General features: G+C 32.8%; 1 protein-coding gene across 1 annotated transcript; it reads right to left on the bottom strand.

The window, feature by feature from the left end:
• Positions 1 to 2240: 2240 nt before the first annotated feature.
• Positions 2241 to 10092, bottom strand: LOC124534405 (protein hairy-like). The gene is made up of 4 exons (XM_047110266.1): positions 9856 to 10092; positions 4379 to 4474; positions 3913 to 4210; positions 2241 to 3644 (listed from the first exon to the last, which is right to left on the bottom strand). The coding sequence occupies exons 1-4, from the start codon at positions 9952 to 9954 to the stop codon at positions 3364 to 3366; spliced, it is 774 nt and encodes a 257-aa protein (XP_046966222.1). The 5' UTR covers positions 9955 to 10092; the 3' UTR covers positions 2241 to 3363.
• Between the last annotated feature and the right edge of the window lie 3139 nt (positions 10093 to 13231).

Raw genomic sequence — 13231 nt, 5'->3', positions numbered from 1 at the left:
AGTAACGGCCTGTAAATTCCCACTGCTGGGCTAAAGGCCTCCTCGCCCTTTGAGGAGAAGGCTTGGAACATATTCCACCACGCTGTTCCAATGCGGGTTGGTGGAATACACATGTGGCAGAATTTCTTTGAAATTTGTCACATGCAGGTTTCCTCACGATGTTTTCCTTCACCGCTGAGCACGAGATGAATTATAAAGACAAATTAAGCACATGAATCAGCGGTGCTTGCCTGGGTTTGAACCCGCAATCATCGATTAAGATGCACGCGTTCTAACCACTGGGCCATCTCGACTCGTAAGAACACATCACTTTGAAACCTGCATTGTCGGTTGAGTCTACTATATGTCTATCCACTGACCATCTATAGAGCAACGCGGTAAAAAGCTCCAATTCTTCTTCTCAAGATGAGAGTTTATTAAGAGGGAGAGATTTACAGGCACCTACTTAACATAGAATATCAAGATAGAACAATAACCCATCCGAGAAAAAAAGTCGTAGCAAGTAAAGGTAAAATTTTTCCCACATTGAAACCCAATTTATACTATTGAGACCCGCAATTAACAACTTTGAAAGTTAGTGTCATTATAGACAGTTCGTATTCTCTGCATGAAAGACCAATCCGAGCGCTCATTACGTCTTGTCACGCGTCATAACACTGATTAATTGGCCTCCATCACCGATACGAACAAAAGGGAAAAAAAGAATGACATCGAGCAAGCAACGACCTTTCGGTAACGAGGAGCCGTCAGTCAGAGCCGCATGAGGGCCGCCGATTCGCTTGACAACTTCAATTTATATGCAACTCAATGCCTACATGCATTCCCGTTTGAATGATAGGTAATAAAGTCATGGTACCTACAGATTACTTCCCAAATGATTTCTGACCTCATACAAGAAGTCGTATCTTGGCCCCGATCAGAACATCAACCGATAAGTTATCAAATCCATCAAACATTTTGACCAATTAATGTGTAGGATCGAATTATACGCTATTATAACAAATTACGAATTTTAAAATTGCGCATAAAAACGGAAAACTTTGGCGAGGTGCCTTTAGCGTCCACTTGGGTGGTTCGACAGATGTTCCAAATAATTACAAAAAAATAACATTTCAATTATGACACTGATCGTTAGAGAGCGATTCTTATTCATTACAGGTCTTATGAATTTTAATGGACACGTAATATGCGTATTATTATCCGAAAGCAAGCATGCCGTATGTATGCAATTTTGTTTTTTTCTATATATAATCTTTCATGTGCTAATTTTATTACGAAGTTTATAAATCAAAAATATCTAAAGTTTTCTGAATAATTGAAATCAATCATTATTTTCATAAATAGATTCTAAACCCCACAAACATAGATATACGTTAAAATAGAGTAACATAAAGAAATGATTGGACTATATGATTTTTTTAGTTAACCTAGGTAAAAATTTCATCCTCAGGTTCGGGTCTGTAATAAATTACCTTCATACCGAAGTATCAACGTAACACAAAACATGTGGACATACGAATGTATATTTGTATCCAGTATTACTCCTCAATCCTCAATAAGTTCAAATATTTGCGGATGTCCGAACATTTTATTATCTCGAATGATTTTCATGTCCAAATAAAGGTTTTAAGGCTATTAATTTGGAATGCTACCTGTGTGGCACGTTTGCATGAAAATAATAACACTACCGCCGTATCTGCTCCTCCGTAAATTACAGCTCCTGCAATAATTTTTCGATAGTCTGCTATTAGTGTCGGGACAGTGCAAACAAACAGATATAATTAAACGTCTCTTGACGAATTAGTCCGACCACCACAACGGCCCGGGCGCCCTGATTTTTTTTGTTAGTATTTTACGTCGATAAGTTGTAATTATTTTTATTTATGGCAACAAAATCGGTTGTATGTATCTGCTATCAGGTATAATATATTTGCTTACATAAGAATTATTTATATTAAGTTCTTACAAATAGTTATAATTATTATGTATAAGGGCAGACTCATGACTTTAGTACATGCAAATTAATTTATGTTTTAATTTTTCAACTTTGGAAACATAAAGTCTAATCTAATGTTTTTTAATAAACAAAAAATAGTATACCTAGAGTAGGCATTTCATAAAATCAAACAACTAACTATATTCATTTTTTTCTTTTATTTAATTTGTTTGTGTAATTCGTCATTTCTTCTTCTATTGTTGAATCATATTTACTGTTTGTGAATTTGAAGAAAAGTCGTTTAATTGTTTTAATATTTATTTTGTACATAAAATGGCATATGTCTTTTAGGTAAAGTATCTTAAGTTTAAATAATATCACTTTACTAAACATTTGTGTCTATAACTCGGTTTTACACATACATCTTATTTACACGCTTAAATCTTAACTATCATTAATTATAAAACTATATTCAAAGCATAATAATATATTTTCAAATTACAATTTCGAGATTGTTGTTATAGTTATTTCCCGTAGAAGCCAAATTAATTCATTTGCATTCCACAACTGTCCACGAATCGGTAACTAAAATGGAAGACTTTATTGTCATAAGTTTGGTAACGAAATATTTGCTTATTTAATCAAATTATAAGTATGTTGTTATTTATCTATTTGTTCAACTATTATTGTTAAATAATAGTTAGTTATTTTATTAATTGGCTATTATTTAACAATCAATATATATACATATAACTCGCATGCTTAATATTAGTTGGAAGACTATCCGATTTTGCTGTATAAGGCACAAAGAATTCTATAATATTCAATTAAATTATTTCATTAAATATTAAACACAAATAACACATAATATTTTACTTTAAATAAGTAAATTATTGAACATGAAAGCTAACAGAGAAGTTCCCTAGATAACAAATCATACTGTACTGTCGTCTAAAGATTCATAAAAATCTCTATATTACATTTTCATGAACATAAAGGTTAAGAAAACCTAGTAGTACGTATAAAACAATTATTATGCATTTAAATGGCACTAAGTGCTAACATTAAAATATAAAATATATTTAATTCTGTTAGTTATATTGGACAATCGTCCCTTTCATGAAATACTGCCTTAGATGTCATTCGAAATTTACAATTGATCTTAATCTACAATAGTTTCATTTACAAGGAAGACTAAAATTAGAATTATTTGTTAGTTAAATGGCTTATTAGTTTAAACACCGCTTAATAAAACCTAGTGTTATAACACAGAACAAGTACTGACCAAGCGAACAAACTAAAACTAAATATAATCTCTAAAATAGTTTATTTATATAGGAACTTTTAAAATCTATCACTCATACATATTCTGTATCATACAATTACAAACAAATATCACAGATTATAAATAAACAGGGAATGGACTGTCACCAAGGTCGCCAGGGTTTTTCCTCTTGTGGTTGTCGTCTTGTAACCAAGGCGAGGGGCGCGGGTTCCTCCGATGGGGGGGGAGGTGTTCCCCAACCGGAGCTGGCTGGGGAGTAACATCTAGGTTCTGATGACGATGAGGAGGCATCTCGAGGTGAAAGTGGTACGAGTGTAGGAACTGCACCGATGGTACTCGCGCTGACTCCAGCTGGCAATACGAGAGCAATGTCCCCGTTTGATAACCTCGTTGGTACAAGTCGAACTCCGGAGCCGGGACCAGCTGTAAATAAAATAATTATGAAACATATTTCAAAAATATTATATTTATTTACTTTATATATTCTTATTATTAGATCGTAATATTAGAAATTAAAATAAATGATTGTCAAAATTATGGGTATTCACTACTAAAAATCGTGACGCGTATTTTGTAAAAGAGTCGGTATTCTTAATAGAAAATAAAGGAATTTTTGTTCTATACCTTTAAAAATATCGCAATATATCACAAAATATCTCAATACATTTCAGTTATTTTCAAATAGGCTTACCCGAAATAAATATGGTAGAATGTTGAGCAGGAACAACTGCATCTTCTACATCCGACGGAGGCGTGGGCGCCGCAAACGGCCTAGTGCCGGGCGTAGTCACACATCCTTCGAGATGTCGGACGAGGCGTTTTTTCAATCCCGAATCTAAACCAGGGAACTTGGCGACTTCGGATAAGCAGTGTCTATAGCCTGCCTTAAATCTATCCGGTGAACCAGCACCTTCAGAACGAAGGCCCTCCAAATATTTCACCGTCATTTCTAAAATGTCTGCCTTTTCTAGTTTGGAATGGCGAGCCGGCTGAAACAATGATTTCTGTTATAATAATGCAATATATTTTAGTAATGGAATTAAACTTTTTTTTTAAGAAACTGTTCAAATTGTAATATTCGATCAATAATAAGAAGGGTTTCTTACATATTACTCTCATATTGAAGAATATAATATGATAATTATAAAAATACTTACGTCTTTTTTCATCGCATCAAGGGTAAGTGCTTTCAGTTCGTTTAAGCAGTTGTTGATGCGCGCCCGACGTCGCTTTTCCATAATAGGTTTATTACTCTGCAACAAAGAGACAACTATTAGGCTAATGTATGTGGAGAAAAAGTTACTACAATATATAATCATAGAGGTAAATTTCTTTATTGCTTAAAGAAACATCTATACTATACTAGGGGGTGTGATTTTCTATCATTAAATGCTAACTACCTATTATCCGTTAAGACAAATTCATGAAATAGTATTATTTAATGAATTTGTTAGATCCTTTTAGGTGTAAGTATATTATTCAACTCGTTTTTAAATAAAAACATATCAAAGTTTTTATAATATATGTAATATTTTATCATGTCAAAACGGAAAAATATCAAATTTTTGCCAATGGCAATTATCAGCGTACTTTAACAGTAAAGTTAAAGAAAAAACGCGTGACAAAAGCGTCCATTAATCTACAATAATGAGCGCGTGCGCAACTCAAGGTGAAGGCCGTGATTGGCGCGGACGTGACGCCGGGTCACGCGCGACATGTGATTCATGTTTGTCTATCTTCGTGTTCGTATTCGCTGAGTGTACAAGGCTTTGATGTTCCACCTGTCATCTTTATGTACATTACGATGACGTGTGATAAAATAAAGATCTATCATCTCATCAGGAATTGTGTATTTATATTTATCAATTTTACTTTATTTAAAACCACTTATACTATTCATAGTTTAAGCTAAGAATATTTGTCTTTTTTCGTTATATGTCTTAAATAAACATGTAATAAGGAAATAAAGTACAGCCGACATTATCTTTACAAACTAGGATGTAAGTAAAAGAAGTGACCTGAATAATCAGGATTCGAATTATAAAAAAAAACAATAGTCCAAAGGGACAACTTCAAATTGACAACTGTGAAATTACTAACAACCTATTTTATACGATAACCAAAAATTTATTGAAAATACCAAGTGAAAAAGTAAATTTAATGTTCTTTATTACTATGTTTGATATTTAAATAAAGATTATGAAGTTCTTCACAGCCATATCGATTATAACAAATGACGTTTTATAAGAAGACAGAGTTGCAGATAACATTGGTAGCCGACCTCCGGTGCGCGGCCGATCACGTTTTATTAATGTCAGGTTTGTTATCAGTTGATACTTCAATGAGCAATTTAAATGAAATGTGCTTTATCTTAATATTGCCAAGTAATACCTACTTGTATTTATTGAAATAAATACGGACAGTATCATTAAGTATAAAAAATACACAATTAATAATATCATAAACAAAAACAGCTTTTAGTCATACATTTTTATGTACTTATATGTATGTATATCATACGATCTACAGATAATTTTTAACACAAACTCTTAATTAACTTAAGTATTTAAAATAGGAGTCCTCTAGTAGTAGACTTTTAATATTAATTATTAACACAAAACGTCAACGTTTCTGTAAATTGACTTAATAAACATTTTCTCAAAGATAGCAAACTTCTTCTTAGTTAGGTATAGCGCTAAAATCAGTTATTATTGCTATTTTTGTCTATCCTCCGTAAAGAGCTAATGTGATGTCACTATCACTATGCAAGTGCTAGCTCTTCTTATCTTGCTTTAAGTCAAGTTTGTATATGGAGTTGACAGGACAATGCAATTTTGAATACAATAAGGATTAGCAAAACGGGCTGCCTTGTTCTAACTCGTGTTTGTAAAGAACAAATAAAGGAGTCAAATGACGGACAGCTTTTAGATCTAGCATGTGTTCGTAGTTGCTACATTTGAATACGTCACTATTGTATCAACAAACGCTCATATATTGGTTTTTATGCTGCGTATTTTAATCATATGCCGCTTTGTATTATGCTCTTTAAGAAAACTGGTTCAGGAAAATTATGGTATGTCACGTTAAATAAACGAGGAAAACCTTCTGTAGAGTTATCTTTGAACGAACCAAACTTATGAAGTATTTAATAATTACTGGAATATTTTACTACCTTTATTATTTTGCATTTATAGTTTCTAAGCTAACATCAATCACCTTTCAATTACCGCATTCTCTTACAACAATGTCATTAAACTTTAACGAACAATTAAAAAAAAAATTAAAACATTTCCTGTCTTTAAAATTTAGTGAAATAGGATTTATTATAGATTGACAAGTACAGCCCTGATGCAAAATGAGGGACGTGGAGGCGGCACGTGGCGCCCGCTTCTCTCGCCCGATACGGCTGTAAGGTAGTAACACGCCCGCACTATCAAGTATCACTTTGTTATCTACTTCCTTGAAAGTTCTCTGGCTGCAGTGACGAGCATGACACGAGAGAGCAAGCATGCACATGATATCAGTCAATTAAGTGTATCATCACATTTATACTAAATTGCCACATTGAAAAATTATAGTATATTTATCGTTCTAAGTTATTTCCTCAATAACACCATCAATTATATTTTAATTGAATAAGAATTAAACATACCTAAATATTTTGCAAACAATTTAATTTGCGTAACGTAGCTTGGTCAAATGGATTTTGTGCTGTCGACATTATGTTAATGTTTATGAGTTGAATAAAAATAGCTCAAATCTGTGCAAGGAATATTTTGCGTTGTTCGTCTGTTAAGAAACAGTCTCAGACGGTAATGTAAGGTTTACGTAACGCGCCAACGGCACGGAATTAGTTCGAGGCGCCGGCCGCGTCACCCATCGCTGACACACGTGCGTCTAGCGCGCGTGCTCTCCTATGACGCTGTGACACATTTTCCGCTTATACCCACTGCTATTGGACGTTTCCCTTTTTCCATATGCGCGTGTAAGTTCATGGAGTTATCTTAGTTATATACGCTATATGGAAGTTGCAAGGACGTAACAGTTAATAAGTTTAGGACCTTATTTTTATCAAAGAAAAAATATTTTTCATCGCTTCTGAAATAATTTTTTTACATTTCATTTATATTTATAAATACTAGTGCAATTCTTGTCTTAAATAGCTTGAGCTAATCTGCAAACCACATCCATTACACTGCACTAATAAACGTCTAAGGCCCGAAATATCATCGTCGGAACGCAATAGCGATGTACCGCATTAGTTGGCAGGACGCGCGGGTGAGTCGGCGCTGGCCGCTGGCATGCGACGGCCCGACGCGTGCCAAGGCGTGGGAGCGGACGCCGCTTCCGGCACGCGCTAGCAATGCGCTACACATGGATGCGACAATAAATCCAATGGCGTTTAAAAACTTTATTATTAATTAAGCTGCAGACATGTCAAAATATTTTCTATGGGAGGTAATAATATTCTACAAACATAACATTACGAGTACCTCAAATGTTATTAATTTGACATCATAAGATATATTGGTTTCGAAATTATAAATTCAAATGATGTGAAACATAGATTAATTCATTTTTTCCCCTATACAAATGTGATGCGATCGCGGGCATTGTGAGTGATAACGTTTAATTTAATCTGTGGCCATTTGTTCGTCGTAGGCGGCGCAGGAGAGTGGCGCGTAGGCGCATCGCCCGCCGTCTAATCTTGCTGAGATGATATTTATCGCACGATGATAGATCGTTCGCCTACTCTAATAGCTTCCTACACGCGTCTTGTTTACGACCCTCGTCGCCGTCCGATTGTTATAGTACCATATATTATACAGGTATAGTGCTTAATGTAGCATTCATGATTTATTGGTAGTTTACCGCCGTATAATTGCATTTCTAATAAGCTATATTATGTTGATTTGATTATATCATTAAACGCAAGCAAAAGATAGTAATTATATATAAAAATAATCGTTTGTAATAAATATAACATATTTTTCTTAATTATGATAATAAGATAGAATCTTTTTTTATGAATATTAATTGGTGTATAACCATTCAACTTGTTTAATAATATTTTGTTTACTTTGAAATATCACTTCTAATTTATTGAGAATTAATAATAAAAGATATCAAAACGGTTACAGAATTAACGACGGACAGTCACGCATCAACTTTACATTCATTGTGATCCATTTAAAAATATTTGTACGTGGGAAATAAGTAGTCTGATAGACTGATGAGATGAACGAACATCATCAATGTGTTGCGTGGGGCACGTTCCCACGACAATTAGCCCACGGAAGCCCACGCCGCCCACTTACATTGACTCATAGCGCCCGCGTAATTTCTCACTACTTGACTTTACTCTTTCATACCTAATATGACATAAAACTACTCTATAATCTTGAGAATAATTCTCTTCATAGATCTTATTTCATCCTTTTAGACCGATTAGAGTTAAAATGAAAAAAGCGTTAAATATTACAATGAATAATAATAAATTACAATGATATTAACTTAATCAATTATCATTAGTAAACTTTCAATAATCGACTTTTACGTCGATATTAGGGTCTGTTCTTGCACAATAGATTTGTTTTGTCAAACGTAAAAAATACGACCAATTTATCTTAAACAGATGGAATAGACCACACCATAAGCGCGAGTCATCGCTTTGGAACACATATATGAATTTGGAAATACAACACAACCGATTTAATGTTGTCACAAGTCACTATAATTTAATAATGTCATAACAAATCATGTACGAAATTCAAACAGTAGGTGTTTTGTATTGCATTAAAGCGAGGTTTAAAGGAATCGTGGAATAATTCTTCTGCAATCGTGACGTTATGCTTTGCGCAGTTTACATCGACTTGCTAAACAGAAGCGTGTGGACACTAACGTAAGATAAATAAAGTACACATCTACGTAGCAGATACATAAAAAAACATCTATTGTGTTTCATTAGCGATTTGTGAAAATGATTCACAATACTCATGTCATGGTAAATCAGATATAGCCTTTCAAAAATGTATATATAAATATATGTATGTATTTATTATATAGTTTTAAGTATATACAAAACAACACTAATATTTGTCAATGTATTCAAGGAAAGATTTGTTTGTACATTCAAGTGTAATCTTGAGAATGTTTATTATGGTTTATTAAGGTGGTTTTCTAGTTTGTATAATAGATTTTTTGTAAATACTATATTTAGTATTAAGTAACTGTAAATCTACATATATGTATGTATATATTCTTTTTATTTAAATACCTATCTTATGAAAGAATGGAAAATATAAGATCTTAAAGGAGAAAACAAACATTATGTAAGTCAAATAAAATTAGAAAAATTAAGCATGTAAAAAAACGTTTTAAGTTCAAAATAGTTAGAAATGCAATTGAAATTACGCGTTGAACTCTTTCATATCGCCATAAATTAATCCATGAAAAGCTATAATAACTGACCATTATCAGAAGAAAAATCATTACTTCGAGCCGTGCAATAATATTTAGTTTTGGATTTTTTTATACATAAAATAATTTAAAAAAGTAGACTAGCTTTATAAAAAAAATAAAAAGGCTAGCTTGTAACACGAGAGTATTTAAATATCAAATAATAAAAACTTACTCGTCTATTATCTCCAGTTTTCTTCTGCTCCTGCATTCCTGTGGGGCTCATAGCCACGTTGGACACCCCTTGCTGGGGGCTGCCGATGCCCGTCACCATTACGAACAATCACTGCACACGCGTATCGTGTGAACTGTCACAGCATATCGTCTTACGACGCGTGTGACGCTCGCGCTAGCCGTCGCACGACTGGCGTCTGGCACGCCGCACGGCTGGCGCGAGTCGGCAGCTATCGGCGAGGGCACGCGTACGACCTGCGTGTTGCAGTCGCGTGCCCGGTTAGGTTGTTTGAGCACGACACGGGACACATGTCATTATTATTTAAAAATTGAATAATTATCATTTTCGCTAACAATATTTTTAATAAACTAGTTATATTGAAATAAAACTAATTTTAACGGATTTGAATCGCGTATATTAATTATTTTTAACATTCCGACGTTTCGAGCACTTTACAGCGTTCGTGGTCACGGGTTTTATTTCAATGTGTAATAATCGCGAAAATTTAAGACAAAATAATATAACAGTTTCTATTATCCCATTGTTTTATATGGCAATAAATTTATTTTTTTTTTATAGGGCATAAATATTTGCTGTTCATTAAAAGAATAAATGCAACGTCTTCGAAAGAAGCCTAGCCTAATTCAAATAGACTTGAATGCTGACATCGCTCGACGCCACCGCAGACTCTAGCTTCATTTGCTCCTTAGTTGTTTGCTCCTTGGCCGCGCGGCGTACTTCAAAGTTCAAAGTCTGCTCTCTAGACAGATGCTTTGCATAATAATATGCAAACGTTGTTCAGAATCAGAACGCAGCCCATTACACGCCAAAACTGAAATTTTCATTAAAATTTCCATAACTAAATTATTTTATTTTCAATTCTGAATTTATTAAAAGAATCATTATATGTATTTCTTATGTCGATGCTTTATTAAATCATATTTATGAAGCAATTGATTCCCTTCACTCGTTTTTCTCTTTCCTTATAAGATCTGTGACATTTTAATTATCATTACATACTATAAAACAAAGCCCCCCAACCGAGTCTGTCTGCCTGCATGTTCGCAATAAACTCCAAAACTACGGAGCGGTTTTTCGTGAGGAAGGTTTTAGCTATTTATTATTTATTAAGGTTTTTGTGTAAATGAGTTAAAATAGACCGACAATTGTTAAACATATCAGAAAAAAGCAACAAAAAATATATAAATAAAAGGTAAAAAAAGACATGTCCACCCGTGCGAAGCCGGGATAGTTAATGAATAATAAAATATAATAAGTTGAAATCAAATATGAGTATTATTTTGCTGACTATGATGTTCATGTTTGTTGTATGTTTATTTAAGCCGCATCGATCAATGGTTTTAACGTTTTAAAATTCATGGGAAGTCACAAACTTAAAAAACGCTTAAACTGTAAAAATTCTAAGAAAATTAGCCACCGTTGTTTTATAAAAAATGTTGTTACAATTTAACGGACAAAATGATATTCCTTTTATTTGTAATCATTGTGTTTTTGAGCTGTTTAAATGGTTTTGTATGACAGTGCTCTATTTTAAATGTGTTTATGGCATTTTACAAAATACATAGCGCTATTTTAAGTACAGTGTTCTGTTACTTGAATTTAAATAGCAGATAGGCACATTTTTCTACATCCAATAATTTCAAATATCGTTACTTTAACGTTAAATAATTTCCGTTACGTTTATATTTACTTATTATCAATAAATGTATCAACTGTAGTTCATATAGTCATAGAAAGTAACTGTAAAAAATATAATAATTATTATTATAATATATAAAAATAGCTTAATAAATATATCAAATATTAATACATATACACATATGTTTATATCGTTAAAAATGTGAAAATATTGATTTTTAATGTCATCATTAAATCTTATCAAAATATTTACCTTTATTTGACTTAGTAAGCTTTCGGGAGTTTTGAATTGTCATTTTACATATTGCCGCCGATTCAGAATGTAGAAATTTTAGTAGAAAGATGTATGCATACGTCTTAGACATGATAGAGAATGCAGATACAATTGATATAGTTACTCGTCATTCTAATAATAATTAGTGAAACGAAAAAAACTTTCTTTGAAAGTTTTCTCCACCGTGACTAATATAATGACTTATTCTGTGGGCTTCGCGGTATGTTTTTACTGAATCGCAATAGAGTTACCCCTGTCATTGAATACGTCAAATAGTTTTGGTCTCGGTGGCAATAAAAGTCTGACAGACAAAAGGGTTTATTTTAAAATTCTTTGAAATACCACACAACCACTGTAGCTGAATATATTTAAGATAAATAAACAGTCAATGTGAGAGGTAGGTAGTGCTACGAACCGAAGCGAACGGCTTGTCGTCGAACACAATGTAACGAAGACAGTCATTAGCTTCAGACCTGACGCCGAGACAAGTCAAAAAAATACTTTTAAAACACCGCAACGACAATTGTACCGCATAAATTATATTGAAACGGGAGTGTCGTGAAACAGATACATTCGTAATATAGAGACGTTATATTTATAAAAAATGTTTTTTTTCTTGAATTTTTTTATTTCGTTAATGCACACGTTTTAATTGGAGTTTGATGCATTTAAAAAAAATTGGAATAATTTGTATGGTTTCCTATCTGTTCCTTTATTTTTTTTTTTTATAAAGTATGTAACTCGTGTACTTTTTATTTTACACTATATTAAAAATAACTATAATAAAATACTGATTTATTTAGACATTCCGTTGTATTCAATAATAATTCATAAGATGTGTTCCAAATAAAACGAAGGCAAAAATAAAAAAAACTACCCAAAAAAAATCTTGTGTTGAGCAGTCAAAGGACGCTTTACAACTTGCTCTACATTGATTACCAAAACATTTAAAATAGAGCAATGTTATTGTTTAAGCCAAACCTAGCGGTAAAACAGAATCATTTTTTAAAATGGAAAAAATGGTCCGTTATATTTTATTGTTATATTTTATATACATTTGTAAAAACGGGAAATATCAGAAGTGTACTAACACCAATTCTAAATAAAAAAACATTACTACGGAAAGCATTTCTAATAAATCAAATTCTAACAATAAATTAAAGAATACGAAAACTTAAAACTGAATGTATACAGAAATATCGAATGATAATACACAATTAATGTGAATTGCGTTTATAAGTTATTTTTTACGTTAATAAGATTTTTATCTTTCGAACATCCTTACTTACAATTGTAAATTTTGGTCAAACGGACAATTTACACTGCTGCAGGTCATAAGGTCTATAGCTGTGGAGAAGGTAGGAATCCTAGATTTAAAACTCACAGACATACATTTTTGTGTAGTTTGATAATACATGCATAAATAAATGCTGGTGCCCAGTG

This window comes from Vanessa cardui, chromosome 12, assembly GCF_905220365.1.
Source record: "Vanessa cardui chromosome 12, ilVanCard2.1, whole genome shotgun sequence".
Lineage (NCBI taxonomy): Eukaryota > Metazoa > Arthropoda > Insecta > Lepidoptera > Nymphalidae > Vanessa > Vanessa cardui.
This window is presented reverse-complemented; position numbering and strand designations above follow the sequence as displayed.